This window comes from Pseudorasbora parva, chromosome 12 (genome assembly GCF_024679245.1).
Source record: "Pseudorasbora parva isolate DD20220531a chromosome 12, ASM2467924v1, whole genome shotgun sequence".
NCBI lineage: Eukaryota > Metazoa > Chordata > Actinopteri > Cypriniformes > Gobionidae > Pseudorasbora > Pseudorasbora parva.
The window spans coordinates 27467848-27494122 of record NC_090183.1 but is presented as its reverse complement, the minus strand read 5'-3'; the positions used below and the strand labels follow the sequence as shown (position 1 = coordinate 27494122).

The 26275-nt window shown below is 37.0% G+C and overlaps 1 protein-coding gene across 4 annotated transcripts in view; it reads right to left on the bottom strand.

Annotated features, from left to right (window-relative positions):
* Positions 1-4399: 4399 nt before the first annotated feature.
* The window catches only part of lpp (LIM domain containing preferred translocation partner in lipoma), a 291537-nt gene continuing 269661 nt past the window's right edge, over positions 4400-26275 (bottom strand). For all 4 annotated transcript variants that reach the window (XM_067459632.1, XM_067459633.1, XM_067459634.1 and 1 more), the window contains 3 exons: positions 10832-11010; positions 4751-4871; positions 4400-4658 (listed from right to left, as the gene is read on the bottom strand). In XM_067459632.1, the coding sequence (XP_067315733.1) occupies positions 4530-4658; positions 4751-4871; positions 10832-11010 (429 nt within the window). In that variant the 3' untranslated portion in view covers positions 4400-4529. The remainder of the gene's footprint in view (positions 4659-4750; positions 4872-10831; positions 11011-26275) is intronic.

Sequence of the window (26275 nt, the reverse complement as noted above, 5' to 3'; positions counted from 1 at the left end):
ACATATCCGATGAGCGCGTGAGCACAATGGCCAATCAGAGGTGTTTACGATTTCACTCAACGAGTCACATTTTCAACATTTCAGTACCGAATTCGACTTTTGACAACACTAGCACAATCTAACTTTTTTTGTGCAATGTAACTTTATTGTGTAATGTAACGTGATATCTCATAGTGTTACTGTTGGTCTGGGGAAGATCCTCAGAATAATGTTTAAAAAGCGCTGCAGTATTTACACTTCTTGGGAGAATCAGGTTATGAATTGGTTACTTGTATGACACATTTCACCTTTAAAAATCCCCCAAAAGCTTAGCTCCCTGAAATATCTGGCACCTCTCAAGTGCTGTCCTTTCTTCAGTGAGGCTTCTTTAGGGCTCAATTGACTCAGCCATTACATCACATCTCTCGTTGAAACCAGGAACGCCTAAATCAGGCCTCCAAAGAGAGCGCATGACTAGGGGCGATTTGTTTGAAAGCTAATGATGACAGTAAGCTCAGAGCGCATTAAACGACCAAGACAACAACGTCGACCTATATTGTAATGTTACGTAAATCTGACCCAACAACTCTTTTCTTTAAAGGAGAACGCTCAGCGAGCCAGATCGCGCATGACGTTCTCACGCGCTTCCCACAGTTTTAGAAGCAGACATTCAGAAATGCCATGGCTCCTGGAGGGACCCTCCTGGCTTTCTCTTTTACATGCACCCATACAAACATGCTTACACAAACACACAGATTAGCAGCCACATCATGTTAGCCAGAGGGACACACACTCATCAATTTGTTTGTAAACAGCAGATTAGCGCACAGTAAAACCAAGTCGCACACTGGGTCCCTGAAGGGAACACACACACAAAGAGACTAAACGCATACAAAGAGAGAGAAGAGGTACAGACACACACACAAACACAGATTTAGTCCGGGTTTGCTGTTTCTCTCTCTTCAGTTTTACCAATACGGAGGAAATACACAATTTTGTTCTATAACAACCTTATCTTCTTTTCTAAATCACATGCTTAAAGAGGAAAATGAGAGGTTGCGGATATATTAATGCAAATAATATATAGAATTGAGAGATTTGATCAAATACTGTTGCACTGTGAGCTGTGACCCCAATCCTAAAGAGATAATACCATAATATTATTTGAAGGTTGTGGCATGAGGTGGCATCTAAAGACCCAAATATTACCGTCAAGGACTGCAATTTCAGCCTGCTATATAAAAAAAAATGCAATCAAATATACTGTTTTGTAGTAGTCGCTTCTTTTAAACTATCATTTATTTATTTATTTAGCATTCCTCTGGGACCGCTTTCAACTCCAATATTGTGGATGTGCTGCTCCAATTCAGCAATCTGGAAAGAATAAAAAAATTGCCGGTTCCTGGAACGCAGGATGACAAATTGAAGGATTAAATCAAGCAGGGACTCGGAGGGCCCAATAATTTTTTTTTTTTTTTTTTGTCTCTTAAATTATTAAACAACTCCTTCAGCCTCATTCCAGCACCAATCCCACGTTATATCACTGTTTAAATATCTAAACAAGAAGAAAAATGCTCTCAGACAGTAGCAGTTTGAGCTCATCTAAATTGTGATTGCGTGCTGATTGTCTCTCAAATGCCATCTGAAGTAGCTACACAAGTATGTTCCGTATGTACAGTACTACTGATACCAGCAAGCAGTGTGATAAATGCTCCTTTAGGGTGTGCAAAGAGTACAATGGAAATCTGTCTCTGTTACCTGGGAAACCTGCCAAACTCTGAAAAGAGCTGAAATATGAATTAAAAGCAGCATTACACACACATACACACGCACGCAGGAAGAAAAAAAACTGACAACAGGAAAAAAAATTTTTTTTTAAAAGGTTTATTAATTATAGAGGAAGTTCTATGTGAAAAAAAAACATCAGAGTGTAAGAACAGAATCCAAGTATATACTTAGAATGCCAATAGAGCACAGATTAGGTTTTTTATGTTATCATTTCTTCATGAAGGAAAAAAAAAAACATCAAAGTGCTCTATCTATGACAGCTCAAACCATATATTTCAATGCACTTGAATGCTGGTATTCAGCATTTGATGCAATAACAGTTTCATATAATCATATATTTACTACTGTAATGGTAACTTAGTACACAAATGGGAAACTTAGTACAATGTGTTTTGAACTGCATCCTGATCAAATACTAGAACAGAACAAATCAAATTGAACAACTGAAACGAGCAATAAATGCTTAAAAGATGAAGCCAAATGAAATCAAATCAATTTAAATAAAAAGGGCTTGAGATGGGTTTTGGGAATAAAGGACAACCTAATTGTGCCAAGTAATACAGTAATAATTATTTTCCCGATAACACTCTTAATGTTTTTAAAGACATAATACACTTAATGTCTGATAAGGTCTTAAAATATTTGGTCTCTATATAAAAACTGGAAATAAAGATCAGTTCAAGTAGCATACATGCATAGCCTCTAGGTAGTGTGAACGGGGGAAAAACACAAACAAAAACAAAACGGAGCATTCAAACATCATATCCCTCAACGCACAACATCAGCCACAAGCCACAGCTGTGTTTGTGCTCAAACAACACCACCGCAGTTTCACACAGGCTGCAAAAGGCACATATAGAGAAGGTACTAAGAAAAGGAAGTATAGATTGAAGTATTAATGAAGCTCTCATTGCTTAAAGCTACAGTGCATTTTATTTTACAGACTGAAAACTCTACAAACTGCCATAATAATTTGAGAGGGGCATGTAGCCGGGTATTTATATCCGGTTTGCATATATATCACATCTGAATTTACCCTTCAACCAGAGGGGAAGTTCCCTGGGGCATCACTGCAGCACACTGATATGACTGGAAATTTAACTCCATAAACCTCAGCATTTATAATGGCACTTTGCGAAAATACATTTATAATTTCAGATTTTCCAAAACTGTGCGCACTGTAGCTTTAAGAACAGATTAAACACTTTCTTGTCTAAAATAAAATAAAAAAGTCTGCATATTCTTCTTGGTAAAGTGTCAATGCAAAAACAAAGAAGAAATTTGCATAATGATATCATCCACAAAATTACGAAAGAAAATGTCTTATTCCTAAATGGTTGTCCTATTTTTTATAATACTTTTGTGTCTATCTCTACCTCATTACGTAATTAATGCTACAATAAATTCACAATTTGAGGATATTTAAAATCAGCAGGCTGTGTCTCGTCAGCCCTTAAAGTCTTAGATCAAATTAGATAAAATACAACATCCTTTCAGCCCTGATTGTCACACCTTAAAGATAATCTGACAGCTTTTCCTCTGAGAATTTTAAATTAAAACCAAATAGTTCTCTTTGTGCTGTGACATTATTGCACAATTCACTGTGCATATCTGAAAATACATACATTTTATCCCTATATCGTTTCACCATTTTTCACTCATGATATACAAATAGATGCGATAACTGAGCGCAGTTAGAAGAACAATAACACCAAACCACGGAAAAATTCCAAGCGCTGAATATTTCTTACTAAATTCACTTGAATCGAAGCGGTACACTGAGGAAGAAACAGAAAACCGCACTGAATGAACCACAACGTATTTAGGCTTCTGAGCTACTGAAGGTCATTCACAGTCCTTAAAGGATAAAATACTCTTCCCATTAGAATTCATAAGCATACAATAATATACATACACGCTGTCCCAGAGAAATTAAATGTAGCTCTTTGGTAACTTTCATCTCAAAGGGTGAATTCAGAAATGTAAATCAAAAGGCTATGCATTCACAAACACACACTTGTATGTCCTCAAAAACATGCTGATGAAGCAGGTGTGATGCACGAGTCAAGGTGCGGGTCGTACTATATATACCAGCATATCTTGTGTACCTTAGCAAACACGAAATCTCCAATTTCCTAGCCCCCGTAAGGAGGTTGATACATAGCGATGTTTTAAATTATGTGTAATTACAACTGGTATCTGCGCTATTTGATAAAGCGTTTGCGGTGAATGTGTACTTGTATGACTTCATGTAAAACTAGTAGCTCTATTTGAAAGCTTACTGTAGTCATATGATGCAGTGAACAAAATAAAGATGAAAGCCATAGGTCGGATACATACTGAACTTCCTAGCGATCAAAGAGCATGGTCCCTTTTTAGAGGTAGATTCTACGATGTTCTCTATGAGGTTTTTTTTTTTTCCAACGACTCACTTCCCAAATGAACAGGACTTTGTCTCTTTTTACAGCACTGTGAACATCTGCATTAGAATCTAACAGTCTTCCCTATACAAGTATGTTTAGGTACATATAGGTAGCTGTAGCGAATACTTATCTGCTAATAAAAAAACGATTGGGCAAAATAAATGAGTGCAATTTTAATACAAGGCACAGTGTGTGGTGCAAGTCGTGACAGCTTTGTGTGTGAATGTGCATTTGTCTGGGCATAAATATTTGTGTGCAGTGACGTGACAGGATATGGTGTTTCTCAGGATTTGATGAATGCAGGGATATTCAGGACCTGCATGTACATATGTGTGTGACTCAGAGGTCAGTTGTGGCCTTGGCAGTGAGGGCCTGGATGCGACTGGTGTTGCAGTTTTTGCAGAGAACATGGCCATCCAGAGGGTAGCAACCCTGGTTGTCCCCCTCAGAGAGAAGGCAGCCACAGTCCTATGTTGAGCACAGACACAAAATGGTATGTTAACTTTTTGCGTACAAATATATTCATGAATTTGTATCCGCACCCAAGTGCTTTCACTCACCTCACAACGATAACACTGCACATGGAAGTCGCGGTCTAAGGCCACAATACGCACAGTCTCCTCCTGGCCAGGTGATGGCATTATGGCTTCTTTACACACAGAGCAACGAGGGGCAAATTTCCTGGGAAAGCGGAGGGGGAAATAGAGAAAGCGAGATTACAAAAAAAGTAATCCTGAGGTCAGGGCTGCCCAAAGTTGGCCTGTTACTTTTGATGTAAATAAATTTCATAGAAAAATGCTTAATATATTATAACGTTCAAAATTTTGGGGTCAGCAAGATTAATACTTGTATTTAACAAGGACACATTCAATTGATCAAAAGTGACTGTAAAGAGATTTAGAGATTTAGGTTCCACTTTATTTTAATGTGTCTCTGTAACACCGTAATTATACATGTAAGTACTGAGAGTAGTAATATTAAAGGATACTTGCATTTAAATTGGGTCATTTATGTAGTAGAAATGTGAATTATTTTAGAAGTTGATACCTTCTAGACTGAGAAAAAGCCAGAAAATGCAGTTTTGGTTTCTGTGGATGAAAGACAACAACTTCCAGAATGCACTTGCGTCGCTGCCCTACGAGACCACTCCTCCATTACATCACTTAACCACCGCGACACCACCCCACTGTCATTTAAATTTTTATAGTAATAAAATAGTTCAGTTAGAGAACAGACATTACAATGAAAAACTGAATGTGTCTGACTAATACAGCGTGAGCCAAACGAGAGTGGCAGCACAAACATCACGAGAGCGAAGAACTGACAAGATGATGGCAGAATATTTGGTTTCAAAGCAAAATGCACCTATTTAAGTGAGTTTGTCATTGTACCGTGTTGGGTTTGTGTTTTTCATAAAGAATAATAGGCTAATAAACCTACAATTCAAGCAACCCTCCCTCGAATTGGCACTAATTCTAAACCGAAACTAAAAGGAACATGGCCGCACAGGCATTTATTCATGGCTGCATTGTCATTCAAACAATAACACAAACACAAAAACACTAACTGTGCGTTCACACCGCTGGCGTCGAGAACGGTAAGGTGGCCTGAAGTCATTCATTTTCAATGGGAGCCGGGCGGTGAGCTCCGGCAAGAACGGCGCGTCTCGGACAATTTGGGCGTCGAGGAGAGTTGAAATCAGCTCAACTTTATGGTAATGAGCTATGACGCGGTTCGGCGGGAACCAATTGGAATGTAGAAGTGCTCCGCTTGAGAGAAATCCAGAGAACGCAGGCATATAAACTTTGGTTTCGATGACATTAGTTCCCAAGCAAAATGTAAGAGTAGTTGATCATTGCTGTGCGGGTTTCCCTATCATTTATGATGAGATCATTCATAGTGATGTGTAATGTGTAAAGGCGCTAGAACGCTTGTTTTTCAGCGGGTATGCAATTCATTCTTACTTTCACATTTAAATGATTTCATGAAGTTAATTTATACCCTACTTGTGGTCAGTCTATCCATCAACATGCTTGTTTGAGTTGCATCTTTAAATACAGTTTAAAAAAAGAAAAAAAACATTTGATCTATGTCAGAGCGGCAGCACGTCCACAAAGCTTTCTACAGCGTCATTGGCAGGGCGGCAAGAGTGAATTTTGACCAAGGTTATTATAGTTTTGCTTTTTGAAATTAGTTTTTATTTTAGTATCGTTTTCAATTTTGGTACAAATTTCAGTTTAGTTTTAGTTAGTTTTACAAATGGTTTTGCTAGTTTTAGTTTAGTTTTTATTTTGCAAATGCATTTCTATTTAGTTTTTATTTATTTAGTTTCAGTTTTAGTTTTAGTAATTATAGTTTAGCAGAGTTACCATAATGAAGTGTAGAGTTTAATCTTACTAAACATCCTTAAGTGAAATAACTTGATAAACGAGCATTATTGTTTATACCCAGGAAGGTCTTACAAAACATGCATAAAGTTGGGTCTTCATCTTTGAGCAAAAAAGCTTGAGTCAAACTCTGACCTATATAAACAACGATCTGGAGATTTAAAATGAAATAAATTATATTTTGATATTAAAAAATTATATTTGATATTTTTGACATAGGCTAATACTCAGAGGATCTATCTTAAAGAACAAAATAAATGCAACGTAAAATATAAAAGTAAAAATTATAAATTCCAGACAAACTCATTCATAACAAAGATGAAATATTGTTAAACAATTAAAAGCTTATTTTAATTTCTTCAGTAGTACAATGTAGGCTAGCAGTGTGAGACCACAGCTAAAGTCATCTGAATACAGCCAAAACACACTGTTTTGTGTGTGTGCGTGTGTGTGTGTGTGTGTGTGTGTGTGTGTGTGTGTGTTTGTTGTGCTATAATTGTAAAGGGGACCAATGTCCTCACTTATCTAGTAAAATATTATGATAACTGACTAGTGAAGACATTTGACTGGTCCTCACTAGTTAAAAAGGCTTATAAATCGGCCAAAACATGTTTTTATTTAAATTATATTGTTTTGCACTTTCTTGGGATGGGTAGGTTTAGGGATAGGGATTGGGTTAGGGGATATAAAATATCATTAACCTGATATACAATCATTGGAAGTCCATGCAATGTCCTCACTTATATAGTGAAACAAACGTGTGTGTATGTGTGTCCTGGTATTCCCTACTTTGTGGGGAAATGTCTCCACACAGATAATAATATTAGTAGTAAATGATTATGATAACACCTTTGAGCCTATCAATATTATGCAAACATGAAATCTCAAACGCACAGTAGGCTAGTAACGTTACTTGCTACTAGTTGCTGACTTTTGCGCCTGCGTCTCTCGTCGCGTAAGAAACGGCATTCTAAAACAGTGAGCTTAAGTTAAAAGAAGTTCAACGTGCATCTCATTACCTTGTGTTATTTCCCATTTCACTGCCACGGACGCATTGATTCTTTGTGAACTGCCGTTTAGGACTAGCGATGTGTTGCCTGTCTGCACGCGTCCGTCACAGGACAGCGGTTAATCTCCTCAGATCACTTCACGTGCAGTAGCGCAATATACAGACACTCCCTCAACCGCCACAGTCAGATTTTCCACCACATTAAATAGGGCTTATTAATAACGAAAACGAATATTTATTTTTGCTAATTATTATTTTATTTCAGTTAGTTTTTTAGTAAGAGAAGTTAGTTTCGTTTAGTTTTAGTTTTTTATTTATTCAGATTTATGTTAAACAGATTAACGTTTTTTGACCAATAGTTTTAGTCTTAGTTTCAGTTTTCGTTTACGAAAATAACCTTGATTTTGACGCTCTCGCCGCCGGCGGTGTGAACGCATGGTAACATAACAGAAACTTTAAATACCAACATAACAGAACATTAATCATTAAAAAGTATCTCCAATTTCTCATCTTATTAAACATGTATAAAATAGCACTTTATTTAAACATTTACTCTCCTAATTCAGCCCCGTTGCAAAGCATGATGGGAAGTGAATGTCCTGTTTGATTGGGTTACTTGATTCAAACATGTTATTTTAAAATAAAAACATTAAGTTATGTCAAAGAGTAACGGGTTTAAGCCAACATAACATGAAGCAATTACATTTGAACCAGAAACCTGATATAATGACGTTAAATCCAGATGAACAGCATCATACAATAATTTTTTTGAGTGTTCCTTGAGCACCGAATTTACATTTTAAAATGAACATTTGATACTGGAATTTAATATAAAATTCAAACAGAAAACCATTCTTTTAAATTGTATTTTACAATATTACTTCGATCAAATGAATGTAGCCTTGACTTGGTAAGAGAGAAAAAGAAAAGTGTAGTTGGATAAAATTCAGCAATTATTTTCAGCCCATCAATCAAATTCGATTTTTGGGCCTTCGCAGTTGAAAGTTTTTTTAACAATGTCATGGAAACTTAAAGCTTCAGTCCGTAACTTTTTGTACTCTAGCAGTTAATAAACAGAACTGAATGCGTCTTTTGGAAGAACATTGCAGCTGGAACTAAACCAACTTCTCTCCGTTTCACACAGGACTGCGCTCTTCTGCAGTGGTTCCTACCAGTCTGGTCTGAAATGGTCCCAATATAAACACTTATTATAAGTTTACCATAATGATTCAGGGTAAGACAAAAACACGGTTTGGAAAATGTATTAATGTTGTACATTCTCATTATATAATTTTTGTAAATCTTGAACACAAAAAAGTTACCGACAGCAGCTTTAAAAAGAGCTTTAGAAAAGTCATACAGGTTTGGGAAGACATGAGGGAGAGTAAATTATGACAAAACATTTTTTTTGGGGTGAACTCATTCTTTAAAAATACATAAATAATATTACATTTCTATCCAATTGAAATATTGGAAAGTGATGTATAATATATAACTAATCCAAATGCACTGCCAATCAGCCATCAATAAACTAATATTACTACCCAGTTTTATTACTACACCACCTGATTTCATAGAGACAAATGTTTTAGAAAGCTCCACAATAAATACATTAGTGTTCAGCAATTTGAGAACTTAGGACAGGAACAGAGATAACAGAGGGAGGCGGTGAGGTTGTGTACACAAAGCAAAACACATTTAGGTGATTCAACTTCTTCATTGGGTTTTTACCAACAAACAGCAAAAAGGAGGAAGTTCAGCAGATGGGGGACTAATTAAACCACCGTAATAACAATGAGTACAGTCTAGGTATGGCACAACTGTTCCTCGACACAATGACATTTCTGTTGTGATCACATTCTCACAATCACGGATTCCATCTGAAACCTTTCAGTTCCTTAATACATCCAAAAAAGCTTTTTTTTAAATGGTGACAGTATTGAACGGTCGATTTGAACCCTGATGAAGCTGTGAATGTTTATACGCCACACACTGTAACGTTGACTTGTTAAATGGATAGTTCACCCAAAAATGAAAATTAGCCCATGATTTACTCACCCTCAAGCCATCCCAGGTGTCATCGTCGCGCCAGTTACACTTTTTTTGTAAGTTGAATATGGAAGGCGGTCTGCCGGAAGCTAGATATTTCACTAAATTTTGTGTTAAATATGTATATTTTTCTTACACAAACGCACCGCTTCACTTCAGAAGGCCTTTATTAACCCCCGTGCTGTGCACTTAAATTCTAGCTATTTGCAGTTTATTTTAGTTTAACTAAAATAAGCTGAAACAACACACATCTTTAGTTTTTTTTTTAAACTTAATTTCCATTTTACTCAAGTTTATTACATTAAATGAACTAGAATGTGTAAAATGTTAAGATAACCTAAACCATTTGTGTTGGGACTACATGAATCATTTAATTTCTTGTGTATTTCTAGTTCCCAGCATGCTTTGCATAGGGATGGATCAGGAGAGTAAATGTTGAGTGAAGTGCTGTTTAATGTGTTTTTTAGTAAAGGGAAAGACCTGTTAACATTTGATGTTATATTTGACAGTTATATTTGACATTTAAAAGTTGTGTTGTGTGTGTTGATTTTTTTGAGGTTACCATTATCGTGAAGTGTAGACTTTGTGGTTAGGCTGTGCTGTTCTCAATGAGCTGTAACTGTGCTAATGCCAGTGACAAGAATTGCTTTACTTGATCATTACTTGCATGTTACAATTAGCATGTGATCAAGTGTTGTTGACTAATAGTTTTTATAGAAATAAAGAAAATAAATTCATGTGACAGTTCCCAGACTAAATATGGTTATCAATTCTACCCCTTTTTATACTACTTTATCTAGTTGGAATGACATAAATTATGAACTAAATGATTTTAAGTTCATACAACAAGATTACAACAAATTATTTCAAACCAATTAAATTTAGTTGGAAAAGTATAATTCAATGTAGTAGAAAAGCTTTTCATTTTTCCTTTTTTGCTAATTATGTTCGTTAAACAGTTAATTTTTTTGAGGGTGTGGATTACTTTTTATAATGGATGGATAGATTTTTTGGGCTTCAAATTTTGGGCTGCTATTTACTGAAAAAAACTGTCATATAGTAAATCATGGGCTAATTTTTATTTTTGGGTGAACTATCCATTTACGAATATATATGTAAAGGAAAGATGATCCTATCTTTACATTGGTCCTGAATATAGTATGTGGAATCAAGCATGTTTGTGTGTCTATTCATACTTGTGGAAGTCTTCGATGCAGTGGATGTGGTTGGAGGCATCCACGGTAAAGGGAATTCCGTCCAGACTTCGATGGCAGACCACACAGGTGAAGCACTGGGGATGATAGGCCTTCCCAGTCGCCCGTAGGATACGCTCCATTATGGGCTTACTACAGATGTTGCAGGTCTCCAGGGTGTTCTAAAATCAAACATATAGAGAAACAAAGATCTCAGCCAAAGCAAACGGTGAAAAATAAATCAACTGAGATATTCATATCAGCATATAATTCAAGTTCGGATAGTGAGGGACATAGCTTGGCAGTCATATAACCTTTAACCTTAAAGATATGCCTGATTTACAGAAATTGATTTTTTTAAAAACTGGGGAAAACTACTTTCCATTGTTTTTCATTGAAGAATCATCTCACAAACTTAACACTCACTCACACACAACCCACTCTTAGAGAGATAGTTTACCCAGAAATGCCTAATTCTGTCATGAAACTCTAGCTGATGATAATTACAACATTAACTACTTGGTACAGCTGATTGGTCCATGTTGCATCTGCAGCCAATGAGCTTCCTGCTCAACATTTAAATGGCTGGTTACCATTCTCTATAGCAATTTTCTGCTCGCTTTCAGAGTTTTCAGAGTCCACCTTCCCCAGCTCCACCTGTATAGATCTGCTATGGGTTAATTGATAAATGCTATTTGTGCAGCAGCAGCATGTCTTACATGCTTACAACAATGTGTCATGTATATATTGGCAGTAGCAAGTTACTGTACTTGCTCTGCAGCAGCAATAATAATAATAATCAGCAGCAGCAGCAATCTACAACAACAGAAATAATCAACAGAAGCAGCATAGCAGATCTAATCCGCCAAGGCCAAATACATTAACATTGTCATATCCATTACCATGCTAAAAATCTTCCCGAGAGTCATCATTTACCCACTCATGTCATTCTAAACCCATTTGACTTTTATTTTCTACTTTTACTCATCATCTGGTCTTCAGCTGTCATGCCTCGACGACGTCATCAGGACACTGCCGAATTGGGAATATGTAGCAATAGGGCCTCTAGCGCTGGGAGAAATGTAATACATGGAGTGGACCGGAGTGTACTGTGGAACTTACAGAGACTTCAACCATCAGCTCTGTTTTCTGTTCAGAAAAGCTTTTAACTGTTATGTGCTGGTTGATTGTTTGTATTATTCTATATTTTTATAGAATATTTGTATCCATTACATTCCATCCTCCCATATCTTTGATGCTTCAAAAAGTTCATAAAGACATTGTAAATAAACTTTTAAAATACATTTTAACTTTCATTGTATGGAAAAGAGCAGCTTAAGCATTCTGATAACTACTTTTGTGTTCCTTGCAAGAAACAAAGTCAAACAACTGAGTAAATGATGACACAATTTACATTTTGGACCCTTTAAATCCACAATCTATCAACATTTAATGGATTTCTGTAGGATAATGTGAGCATCCAAATGGTTGTCACAAGTGTATCTCTGTCCTCAATGCCTGAGGGAAAATGGGGGAAGCTCTGATATAAAGTATATATAGTGAGCAATGGAATGAGAGTAAGATCTGATTAGCTACTCTCTGATTCACAAACAAAGTCATTTTTCACTCTTGCTTTCGTTCTGCGAGAGGCGCAGCAGTAAATACGTCCACTTTCTGATGACTGCAGGCTTTTCCTCAGCCACGGATACCGGGCCGCAGGCCAGCTGATGACTTTTCGCTCACATTCCTCTTCTTAATGTCCACCCCGAGCCCTGGATTTGTTATTTCGATATTTCATATAAAAGAATCTTCTATCCCCCTCCCTCCCCTCCAGCCAAGCAATTACAGCAAAGGATGGTGAAATCATCTGTGTGTGATCAATTATAGGATGACTTTCTCTTTGAAAGCATGTGTGAGACCGTCTCCGCATGAGAGGCTATGATGCACAAATATTTCCTGGATTTCTCCATTCGGGATTTGGTGGCCCAGACACATCTCAGTATGTGTGAGGACTCCAGGCTACAGCTGTCCTCTTTGGCTGCCTGTCTCTTTGGCACAGCCACTCAGTACTGTTTTCAAACACAGACTTCCATGCCTATGTGACAGTGTGGCAACACTGTAAGCCACGTTTTCCGCGCCAATAAGCCTTGATGATTGGGGCTTACAGTCCTCTGAGTATAATCTTGGATATCTGCTCACAATAAGGGAGTGAGATGTTGACCAAAAATGATATCTCTTTTTTATGGGATTTTGTTGATAACGATAACGTTTTAGGCTGGTTTTGGCCTGATGTGGACAGCTGACTACCAAAAATTGTTATTTTCTTCACATTCTTTGCGGTTTTAAGTTCACAACGGTGACAAAATTTAATTTTACCCCTTAAATTGTTTTGCAGGTAAATGGTTTACCTTTTATAAGGGCATTTTTTTTAAAACTTAAATGTGTGAATTTTTTTTAATTCTTACATTTAATCAATTAATTATCTATTAGAATAACATGGCACTATAGGGATGTTACCAATAAAAAAAAAAAAACAAATCTATGAAATTCTAACTGCATTCTACATTCGACAGTGAAAGTGTGCACTCTCAAGGCTTTGCAAAGTGAGTGACAATGTCAATGTCACCTTGCAAATTGTTAAAATAACAACTGTGATATATCACCCCCCCCCCCCAACTCAAACATATATAGACTGTTACACAAACTACAAATGCAACATTTTGTTGGGACTAGGGTACTTCTTTTGCGGCATTTAAGGATGGGGTGGCCACTATACCAGTAGACACGATTAAAGGTCCTTTCACACTGGACCTGATTTTTCACGCGCTGGTTGTATTTTTTGATCAGCCATATGTGCAATGAGTGCTTCCACAACGAACAAGAATGTGCTGCAGCGGAAAAGTTTTCGCTTTATTCTAGCGGCGACAGAAAAGGCTTCATCCAATCACATACAAGGAAACAAAGGTGACGAAATGTCCAGTTAATGTCACAAGCTATTCACTCAGCATTAATCTTTGCCAGGTATCGCATTTGTCACGAGATTTCAGCTGTACAGCTGCAGCTGTGTTTGCCCACTGTAGGCTACAGACAACGATAAACATATGTTATCAATTAACCTTTGGAGTTAAAACTTTTTTTTCTAAACATAGCTGCTCCGAATTGATTGGTTCCCTGAAGTGTGTGGTTTGTCTCGTCAGATGCGGTTCTAACGTTACCGTCTCTACGTTAGGAGCTCCGCACATCCTAAAGTAAGTGCGGAACTGGCCAGGATAACGTTTTAGCTCTTGTACAAGATTAGCATACTCCCCTTCGGACTCTTTCTTCACTGGCTACACCCCAAAACTTTCTTATGTCTTAAGAAAGAAATTAAAAACTTGAAAAATCTTCACTGGATGACGAAGTGTCTGTTTTCTCATGCTCTGATGTTGTGATGTTTTCTCAGCTGCCGCAAATGTTTTGGAATGTTGTAGCTCTGAAACATCACAGACTTCGCAAACGTGAATGGTTTTGAAAACTATTTGCATGTGAAATATTCGCTTTATTTGTTATGCGTCTGTTGTAAAAGGGTCATAACCGGTAGAAATGTTGTCAACCGGTAGAGATTTTGGACTACACCCTACCGGTTACGCTTATGTGACATCGATGTGCTGCGCGGTCATGAAAGCTTTTTGTTTATATTCATTTTGATGCATTGCGGTTTAAAAACATGATTTTAAACCATTAAAGTGGATAAGCATTGAAAGACAACTCATTTCATGTGATATATCAGTGCTGTCACATGAAGCCGTTGCTCGTAAAGCATGCGAGTACTGAACTGGGCTTGAAAGGTTAAATATACATTTATTTGTAAGTAAACACAGTCATTTTTAAATGAACGTAAACAGTTAAGAAAGAAAACCCCTGAGCATAACGGATCTGTGCAGTCTTAAAATATCAGCAACCAAATTTTGTTGTTATCAAACAACATGAAAGGTAAAATCGCACTGATTTTGACTGAATCACTTTTGTAACTTTAATAAGAATAAATGTATATTTAAAGACAGCGCAGTGTTTTTTATTTATAAATTTGAGCACATTATGCATTTTATGTCGAATTTCTAGTGCTTTAAGCTTTTCATGTATAGGTCTATTTAATTTGTCTTTGTTATATTTTTGTTTGTTTTCTTTGCTCTTTCTTTAATTACAGTTTACTTGTCTTCAGTAAGCTTGAGAGGTTTTTTTTAGGCCAGTATTAATTTTTTAAATATCAAAAATGTTGATGATATAATCTTAAAGCAAAGATAACTATATATTACGGTATCGTTGTCATGAAATAAAATGACTTGTATCGTGAACGGTTCAGTCAGTTCCCGCTAGTAATAATGTCAGTTTTACTCAAATTATAAGATAACGCGAAGGCAATCTCAGATTAATCCAAGATTGCCAATGTGAGAAACATGTTTTTGATGTAAGAATTTGATTACATAGTAAAATATATACAGAAATATTTGATATTTGTCTGTGTCAACATGCTATTATCTATTTATAGATTACATGCTATAACTATTTAGGCTAAATGAGGTGAGAGTCTCCCGTGTGCTTTAGGTGAGAAATGACACATGGTGTTCCTGCCAATGTACTGTACAGTTCCAAATCTGTCACTTATGACATTAGGAAGCTGCCTTAGAAGGCAACTGACTTGGTTTTGGAACAGATCTGTAATATATAGAGTTTTCAGCTGCATGGACAGAATTTACTGGAAAGAGTCCCATGTATCAACAGCCAAATCCTGTTTGCACTGCCTGTGCACTGGGATCATTTCCCATGCTCTCGATTCACCAGCAAGCTGAGGTGGAGGTCAAAGGACTTGGCCCCGAGCTCCTACGTTCAGCTAATCATTCTTAGATCAACTCGACTTTATATCACAGTGCCAGAGAAGACTGAATGCTGAGGGATCGTCAAGGCTCAAAAAGGCCATAGGTACAGCAGTGACTAATTTGTCTCATTTCTTCTGCGAGTTTAGAAATTAACATTATTTCCCAGAGCAACACTTGTGTACAAACAATGTCCGTGCCACAATCCTCTGCAAATCCTGGAAACGGATAAAGCCTTTAATAAGCTTGCTGCTGAGAACCCTTGAGGCTTGTCTCATAACTCTGAGGCGAGGAAGAGGGGGAGGGGGAAATATAGAAGGACAGGCAGTCTGTATATATAGCCTTCAGGAACACAGTCAAATGTTTAACCTTTGCGCTTGAACCAGCGGTCTGGATCCCTGCTGTTTATAGTTTTCTGAAGAAACATTCAAAAACAGTCCGTTTTTACACTTCAGAGCAGATTTCACACAATACGTTGTGCCAGAGTCATCGCATGAAAACTGTGACAGTGAAGTCTGGGTCAGTCAGACCTTTCTTCCCTAGCACAGCTTTTCAGTTTTCTGCAGCTTTTATGTTGACGTCAAAGCAGTTCTGATTTACATGCTTTGGATTTACTGTCCGGTAATAACTTTCAAAGATGGTTTAGGAAAATCTGCGCAGAGCACCACTAATGGCTTCGCTGGTGGAAGAATACTGGCTTAGAGAGCCACTAGAGGGCACTAGACGTCTACTCATGCTCTCAGTTTACTCTTCTCCTGCTAGAATCTAATATATTCACATATATTCCTCTTTTTTCAGCTTCATACATTTCTCTAAGTGTTTGCCCAGAAGGCTAAACAAACGTCTAGGCAGATGAGGTAAAATGAATTTAGGTCAGACAGCCTCTTTTTGAACGAAAGGGTGAGTGGAGAGCACTGAAGTCAATTGTAGCCTCTTCTTTCCCTTGTTGCTTTTTCAATTTCCTGACAAAGTGCTCCAACACTCTCTCTGTCTTCCAGGCACTCTTCTTTTAGTGGGTGCTAACACAACACACAACTCGGTAGCAGGACAACTACTCATAGTGCTAGAAATGTCTGTAGTTTACTGAGAGGACCTTCAGTCCATGCGAATGACAGTCTCATTTGAAGACTGTTCGACAGAAAGGAGAAACCAAACTGGATTGAATGAAAGCAAAGTGAAATATGAGTAACTGAAACCGAAAAGATAAAATCACAAGCGGTCTGTGTATACTGTAACCATCAACTGCCAATTCACAGCGCTCAATGTGAATTTAAGCGAGACACTCTGAAGTTACTGGATGTCTTCTTTGATAGGAGGCTTTATCAATTTTACATGATTCTCATTTAGCTTGGTGGCATGGATTTGTTTTGCACAGAATATTAAAACACCTGTATACCCTTCAATGTCTCTCTGCCAAATGCATTTACCTTAGAAACATCATCTAAATAGCTCCTTAATCTAAATAGTTTAAAACCAAAAAGGTTTTATTCTTAAAGTCATCATAAATATATAATTATAGTATTTCACATAAAACTTTTTTAATGTCTGTCAGCACCAAAATCACATATTTATTTATGTACATATGACAACTTCACATTAGAGCACCTCTCTACAATATGATATGCAGACGCCCAAACTAAATCCCTCAGAAGATTGTGAGGATCAAGTAATCAAGAAGAAAACCAAGACATTTCTGACTGTAGCAGAGGTCAAAGGTCAGTTGGATGCTCTGAATCGATGAATCCTTGACTAAAGAACTCACATTCCTTCAGCTGTGTTTGTAAAATTACTAGAGCTGTCATAATTAACTGCATGATTAATATATGACACACATCTTGGTATGTGTGGTTTGGCCTTTAAATATGTATCTGGAGAGAGGGATAATTGCACTTTATATCATATTATTAAAAAAAGTAAACTAATTTAAATGAATGTTAAATTAACAGTACAGACATAGATGGTCTAAGAGAATGAGGACAGCTTTGAGGCTCTAGCATTAACTGGTCTCGATAAATAGTAATGATCAACAGAAGGTCCTCGGCATTGAGTGGACTGAAAACCAGACTAGAACCAAACTGTTGCTTTGGATCCCTGGGACTGCGAAGCGCTCAGGGAAACTATCTTTTGAGCTACTTAAATAAAGAGAGTCAAAGGAAAGAGCTATGGGGGATTGGATATGAATGCAAAGGCACTGAGCCAAGAACTCTCAACGTCTTTTCCCAAGACATCACCCTGCCATTACATTTCAGATACAGGAGTACTGACTTCACTATGGCAGTTACCTCAGAAGGTTTCGCTGTAACTGTAGAATATCCCAGCATTTCTTAAAGACCCTAAATCAATCTCATTTATAAACTATACTGTCAGTGCACATCTATTCATCAGAGTAAATATAAGCAAAAGATTCTGATTCAGAGTCAGTGTCCTTGGTAAAGAACTTTTGATTTGATTCAAACTAATTTGATTACACTAAAACATGTGACAAGTTCTTATAAATGTACTTGTATTCATGTTGGATTCGTATGTATTTTTGAACAAACCAATAGTTCTGATTGAATAGAGCGTCATGTCATGGACTATGAACCTTGCCTCTCTTTCTTTGTCTTCATAAACTTTCCCCGTGCTGTCCGCCTGCCTTAAAATCAGCTCGGAAGCAGAATCTGACCGCTCCGGACACATGACTCCAGATCCATCTTATAACAGAGCCAAAAATGCAGCAGGCAGCACTTGAAGTAACACTCCTTTAGGTTGGGGTCACATATTTTCCTCCCTTGAAGGAAGTGATGCAAGTTTGACTGAAAGACGCAAGCTACCAAACAGGCTTCAAACGGGCATGTTTTCTGCCTGGTTACACCTACATTGTATTACAAGAAATGAAAATCAAATGCTGTAACCAGCTCCATAGATACACACACGCAACACAAGCACACACACACAAACAGGGACAACAGCGCGAAGAGGGAAGTCGCAAGGCAATTCATGCAAGTGCTATCTAATTGGGTCTCTCCTTTGAGGAATGCCAGCCAGTTAATCATGTCTGAATACACAGAACTCAATTAGTAGCTTGCTAATGCTAATGCAGACAGATATGAATATTTCATAGAAAAAGACAGCAGAAAGCCTCGAACGCATTGCTTTGCTTCTGCACTTCCAACATCAAGCAAAACAAGCAGGGTGGATTCACCTGTCTATATCAGCCTTTTTACTTCATGATAGCAGAGCGTGGGCAACGCTAACTCTTTCAAGACGTACGGCAGACCAGAAAGTTGTTGGTGCGAGTTTCTGCCTGTTCCCTTCCCTTTACATCTACCAGCTTGGGCTGAAGGCAAGGTGGGAAGCAATGTCACTTGCAATCACACAGGGCAGTCAGGGTATAGAAGAAAGCTCAAAGACATTCATTCTGTATTTGATCTTTAGTGCTCTTTTAATTCTGCTGAAAATCAACTCGGCTGAAGCTTTTGGTCAATAAACCATGCTTCTACTTTATTGTAAGCATGTGTAATTGTTGTTTGTTTGCAAACTCTAGTGTGTCATCACCTTCCTCCAAAGCAATGATAGACACTGCTGTTGGCCTAGCCAAGTGGGTAAAAATTTGCACTTAGGCACAGTCTCGCCGACGGGATGTGAATATCATGCAGCAGAGGACATCTGTTACCAGAAGCTTCCACTGCACACAGCAAAATGTACCCTTACTGGGCCACCCTGGGAAAATGTCTCGGCACAGCCTGGAACCTGGACATTGTGGTTCCATTATAAAGTTATATTGTGTTATATTCACTTCTTTCTTTCTTTCTTTCTTTCTTTCTCTTTCTTTCTTTCTTTCTTTCTTTCTTTCTTTCTTTCTTTCTTTCTTTCTTTCTTTCTTTCCTTCCTTCCTTCCTTCCTTCCTTCCTTCCTTCCTTCCTTCCTTCCTTCCTTCCTTCCTTCCTTCCTTCCTTCCTTCCTTCCTTCCTTCCTTCCTTCCTTCCTTCCTTCCTTCCTTCCTTCCTTCCTTCCTTCCTTCCATCCATCCATCCATCCATCCATCCATCCATCCATCCATTTGTTCTATCTATCTATCTATCTATCTATCTATCTATCTATCTATCTATCTATCTATCTATCTATCTATCTATCTATCTATCTATCTATCTATCTATCTATCTATCTATCTATCTATTATCCATCCATTCCATATTATATATATTAAATATAAATTTATATGGATGGATGGACGGACGGACGGACGGACATAGATAGATAGATAGATAGATAGATAGATAGATAGATAGATAGATAGATAGATAGATAGATAGATAGATAGATAGATAGATAGATAGATAGAACAAAGGGATGGATGGATGGATGGATGGATGGATGGAAAAGTTGGATAGATAGATAGATAGATAGATAGATAGATAGATAGATAGATAGATAGATAGATAGATAGATAGATAGATAGATAGATAGATAGATAGATAGATAGATAGATAGATAGATAGATAGATAGATAGATAGATATCTAAGAAGAACTTGGCACATGTGTTTTACTCTTTTTTAAAAAAGATGTTCCTGTCTTGTGGGCACTCATATTTGTCACTGACCCAAATAATAAAATGAAACTCTCTAGAATGCGCAATCTCATAATGGTGATTGCATTTCTCCCCATATTTTCAATGAGAGAGTGTGCAGTAAATCAGGCAGTAATGAAGCAGGCCATAGGGACCTGGCCATTTATCTAAACCAGCCTCCATCCAACAAGTTGTATGGATCTGAATAATCATGCAGTAAAAGTCCAGGACGAAAGATGAGGAAGGGGACCACGTTAAACACGCCCGATTACCAGAAATTATGATCTCCAATTAATTAAGTGCTCCAGGCAATTAAGTGTTCTGACAGTAGTAACGCGAGCAGCCTGGCAGGAAGAGAGCAGTTTCGACAGGGAAGAGATCTGCAGGGTGCCACAAACATAGCACCTTACTAACATAATTAACCTCAATGCCATTCAGCCCGGCAGTCCACTTGCTTAAAAATAAATAAATAAGAGGGCTATCTCACAAATGAAAGCAGTCTCAGCCATTAGTCTTGTTGAGCTGATCAGAAGTGGGCAACTTACATGGAACATAATGGCATTTACCTTTTGTTGCTCAGCAGGGTGGCCATTTCCTCCACTGATCCTGGATTAAGAACTAATTTATTGGGTGTGAAAATGTTGTTGTGTATTTAACATCATGGTTAAGGATTAGTTGAGTGAATAAGGTCAAGAGCGATCTTCTTAACCCTTAAATCGGTAAATCTGATCAAATCTCAAATTAAGCCGAAACGCCATCATGTATAACTTGTCATGGCTGTTCACTTTCAATTGCAGGTAGTCAGAGCTCCAAAAGTTCATTTGTAAACATATAGAATTGGGTCATACTTTATATTCGGTGTCTTTAACTAATATGTACTTGCATCAGAAAATAAGTACAATGTACTTATTGTGTTTATGTTGTATTGCAAAACTTTTGCTGCTAGTGAGGTGTGCTGCCACGTTAGGGACAGGTTTGGTGTTATGGGGGGGTGAAATTAATTATAGCTGTAATTATATGCAGGTATTTTTTTTACAACCAGAATTTTAACTTTGTATTGTTATTGTATCTGTAGTACCTGAGTACCTCTGTTACCTAAAACAAGAAATTTCCATTTATTTGTCAGCAAAAGCATTCTGCGTCATCTGGCGGACTTTTGAAATCTTTCCAGTTCGGCCTAAAACATTGGTTTCATAGTCATTTAAAATGGAGACTACAAACAGGGATGTTTTTCAGATTTTCCATAGCAGTGTTTGCTCCATATTTAGGATATGTTGCAGCCTTTTTCCACTGCCTACAATGCTTTGGATCCTTCACTAGAAACCAAAAATAACTCACTCCTGTTAAACGTTTACTCTACTCTATGTAATACTTGCATCTGGGAGCAATAGAACTCGATAGTCTATTGTAAATATAAGTTCAAGGCGGTATTTAAATCTGGCCAAGCCTATCCAATAGGAGCAGACTAGGAGTGAACAGCAGCATGCCCAGTACATTATGGGTGTTGAAGTTTTCCTACTTGTTTGGCAAAAGGGAAGACAACAGCCCTTTTTCTACCACACAGGTAGAACAAAGTTCTTTGAAATCTTTCATTCAGTAACATTAGATAGTTTTGATGTATATGCTGTTTAATATTGATCACAATATTTTACATAACCATATGCGTACATATGGTCACTAGTTTTTTTTTGTGCATCTTCTTCGTGTGTGTTTTTATCAGCAGATTCTCTACTCATTCAGAAGATGCATAATAGCGCCCACTAGCATATAACAGGAAAAACACAGAATCCCCGAAAATTCTGTTTGGCAGGGAAGTGTTCTCTTACAAAAATGGAAAATTACGGAAAGAGTTAAAATTGCATATAAAATAAAATAAAACATTTCCTCATATTAAACTAAGGCTATTTAATAACTTCTCATGGCGGTTCACTTTCAATTGTAGGTAGTTACAGCTCCATAAGTTCAGGTGAAATATTTACCCGCCCACTGGTGCCTGAATTAGCGGATCAGTCCAAAGGCCAAAATAAGGCATCGGGCTGAACCGAAAAATATGGATAACAGTTTGTGACATAGACACTAGCCCATGGGGGACTTGACCAAAGAGTTGAGCAAAAGATTTGAGCCAGAGAGAATTTTTGTGTTCCTAAATATTTATGTAGAGGAGTAAACACATGTCAAAACTGATCTTGCACTGGGGGAAAGAGCCACAAGCTGCACTTCCCCCACTAGAGCTCTCTGTACAAAGCTCTTAATTTATGATAATATGCATCATCCTACAAACTCACTCAGAGAGAGGACACATAAATTTAGCCTCAGCTTTGCAGTCTTCTGTACTGTGTTCATAAACTATGGGAAGGTATGACCTGTGTCATTATAAAAGTTTTAAAGGGGAATTCAGAGGATGGATTCTGCCCACTGACAGAGGCATATATTTGCACGCTAGGTCTTGCTTTAGCACCCAAATCACTAAAAGAAATGATGCAAATCGGGTATCCATGGGCCCGTTCTGAATGCTATGCTTTGGGGGATGCAGCAGTCTGTTTTACATCACTGCAATCCAAGACACCTGAAACGATCCACGGAATTTATCGAAAAAAATCTACAATCAACTGTTTCAAGTATATGTATCATGTACTGTATCATATTTCACATATACGTCACATTTTTATTGAAAATTATTAAGATGTGTATACTGGCATAGGGTGTAATGTAATGATATATTTACTTGATAGTTACCCCACATGACACTTGTAGTCATTTTAAAACGATATGAAACCACCACAAATACAAATGTTCATACAAATCATTAACCCATGTGCACAAACATCTCTTTTGAATCCAATTCGATTTACCACCTACATTCTGCTGGTGCTGCACAAGTTAACACGCTTCACACCGTCTATTTACATACAAACATAACACTCAGCCCACACTAAGGAACTAACTCTCCTATTCGCCAGAGAAAAACTTCTGTTCTCCCTAAAGTAGTGCCTTTTCCTTCCGGTGTTTTACGCCATAGCAGTTTACAGGAACATTTGTCTCTAACACTACTAATCACATAGCTCCACAGAGAAGCCTCAAGCGCTGAACTTTCTACTCAAAATCCCTGTCAAAACCTCACAGACCAAATTAACAAAGGGATAAAGGAAGAGGAAAATGATTTGGAGGCTCTGCATTTCATTGCAGAACCAAGTGTCTATAAACTTTGATATTGTTTTTGCATGAATTGACTAAAAACATTTGCCAGCAGGCTGAATGTACAGTAAATCCTGGGCAAACGTTAGTACTCTAACTGTGAATAATGTGCTGTTGACTGCATAAAAGCAGTTCCCACTGTGCAAGATAACACTGAGATCGTGGAGTATGTGTACGAGACCCGGTGAGCATGTGCAGGCTTGATTACGTTAGGTGTTGGAAAACGAAAAAGGTCCAAGAGCGGGTACCAGATGCATGCCACAGCTGCTGCTTTACAACACATCAGGGTAAGAAGTGAAAACAACAGACAAGCCACTGATGCCACATTAACAGGATTAGAGACTACTTCATGCAAAAAGAGGGATTTGTTGAGCTGTGAATAAGTTTATCTGTATTGCACCACATTCAAACAAGCAATGATAAGTCAGTGATGGGTGGAGCCAGGGAAAGCCAGCGCACAAAGGCTGATTATTGCCACTGTGCTTTGTGGGTCAGTTGTGATGCTGAGAGCACATGAGTGATAAGCTGACGGGAGAGCAGGAAGCAGATGAGAGATAACTGAGAATCTCCAGCAGGCAGCCTTCCTGTCTATTACTGAAAGGAATGAATGATATCTAGTTGCACTGTTCAAAAGTTCTGTTGTCTATTGCCTAGAGGCGGAAACATGCTAACGCTATCAGTGCTGTTCCAAAGAATATGCAAAATAAAAGATTTGAACAAATGGCTTTGTATTGCCTGTTTGATGCTATAGAGAAAGATTACTGGATGTCACCGTGTGATAGCCCCCCCCCCCCAAACCAAACAGAACTGAAAAATACTGCTTACCACTTAAGCTTTAAGTGATGAAATTAGCATATTTGCTTCCTATATGCAAATAATTATATTACCATTCAAAAGTTTGGAGTCTGTAAGATTGTGTAATGTTTTTGAATATCCGGAATTTATTTGATGAACAATCCAGTAAAAACATCTTATGAAATATAAACATTTAAACCAACTATACTCCATTTTTATTATATTTTAAAATATAATTTATTCATGTGATGGCAAAAAAGAAAAGAAAAAAGGATTTAACTTTGTTCGGTTTTTATTAATTTAATAAATCCTTGCTGAATAAAGGATGTATTAAAATATATATATGTCAAGTTTCGGACCCACTTTATATAAGGTGGCCTTAAATATGTACTAAAATTCAAATTGATCAGTTATTCAACATACATGTTTTTACATTGTACTTACATTTTAAAAATACCTGCATGTAATTACATCTCTAATTAATTTCTGTACTTGTATTTTGAATTACGCTGTTGACACTTCCCTTTAACCTAACCCTAATTCTTAAACTTACCCATACTACCACACCTGTCCCTAACTTTACCCGTATCCCACCTCAATATCAGAATATATATATATATATATATATATATATATATATATATATATATATATATATATATATATATATATATATATATATATATATATATATATATATATATATATATATATATATATATATATATATATATATATATATATATATATATATATATATATATATATATATATATATATATATATATATATATATATATATATATATACATACACACACACACACACACACACACACACACACACACAACTAAGATTAATGCAATTAATACAGACAGATACAAAAAGTCAACCATAAGGGACTATGGTTTGCAACTATGTATTTGCATCAAAACATTTACTTACTGTACTTATATACTTACTGAGTTCATATTGTATTGCACAACACTATGCTGATATTGAGGTGGGATACGGGTAAAGTTAGGGACAGGTGTGGTAGTATAGGTAAGTTTAAGGGTTAGGTGTAAGGGAAGTGTCAACAGCGTAATTCAAAATGTAAGTACAATGTAAAAACATGTATGTTCATTAACTGATCAATTTGAATGTTAGTACATAGTTAAGGCCACGTTATATAAAGTGGGTCCGAAACTTGACATGATGAATGCTCATAATTATAATTTTATAATTGTAAATGAAATGTAATATGATTTCATACAGAATCAGTGGTGAAATTTGCTCCTCTTAAATTAAGGAGAGAAATTAGTTTGCTGAATGCTGTCAAAGATATCTTTTGATGTCAAGATGACTTTTGAAGTTGAGATGAATCTAAATTTTAAATGCTACAACGAAGAGCTGAAATCTTGTAATGGCGCTATGAACATTTTGATCAATTATAATTTTAACTCGGGATCCAACAGGTTAAAATGAAAATTGTATTAAAAACACTTTGAACACACGCTGACAGTCATACATCAAAGGTATTTAAAGTAGAAAATGCAGATGTTTAGTGAGACGTGATCAGTTTAAAAAAAGGTTGAAAAGAAGATTTCAATACATTTAGGCTCTTTTCTTTAGAAGAAAGTAAATTACATTAGATACATAACAGGTGTTTTCCCCCCATTCTGCTCCCTAGTGGCAAACAGAGCAGTAAATGAGATGTTTATATAAGAACAATGAAAATATGAATGCTGTGATCCTGTCTCTGCAGATAAATAAACTGATAAATAATGTACAATGTGCATTCTTCCTATCTTAAAAGATTCCTAGACTGACTCACTGGCCTCATTTGAAGTTTTCCCCCAGCTCACTGGGGGACTGCCATGTCTCTATAGAGACCAAAGTCTCATGCTCATTCTCTAATCGCACAGAGGCGTATGACCCTGAGGATGAGGAGAAAAGAAGAAGAAATTACTTTCATTAAGAAATTCAGATTTCTTCCATCCTTTTGATCTTGTGCCAGAAGAACATTTATGCTGATGAAATGCATAAATAAAGTTCTTAAATTATCCCGGCTC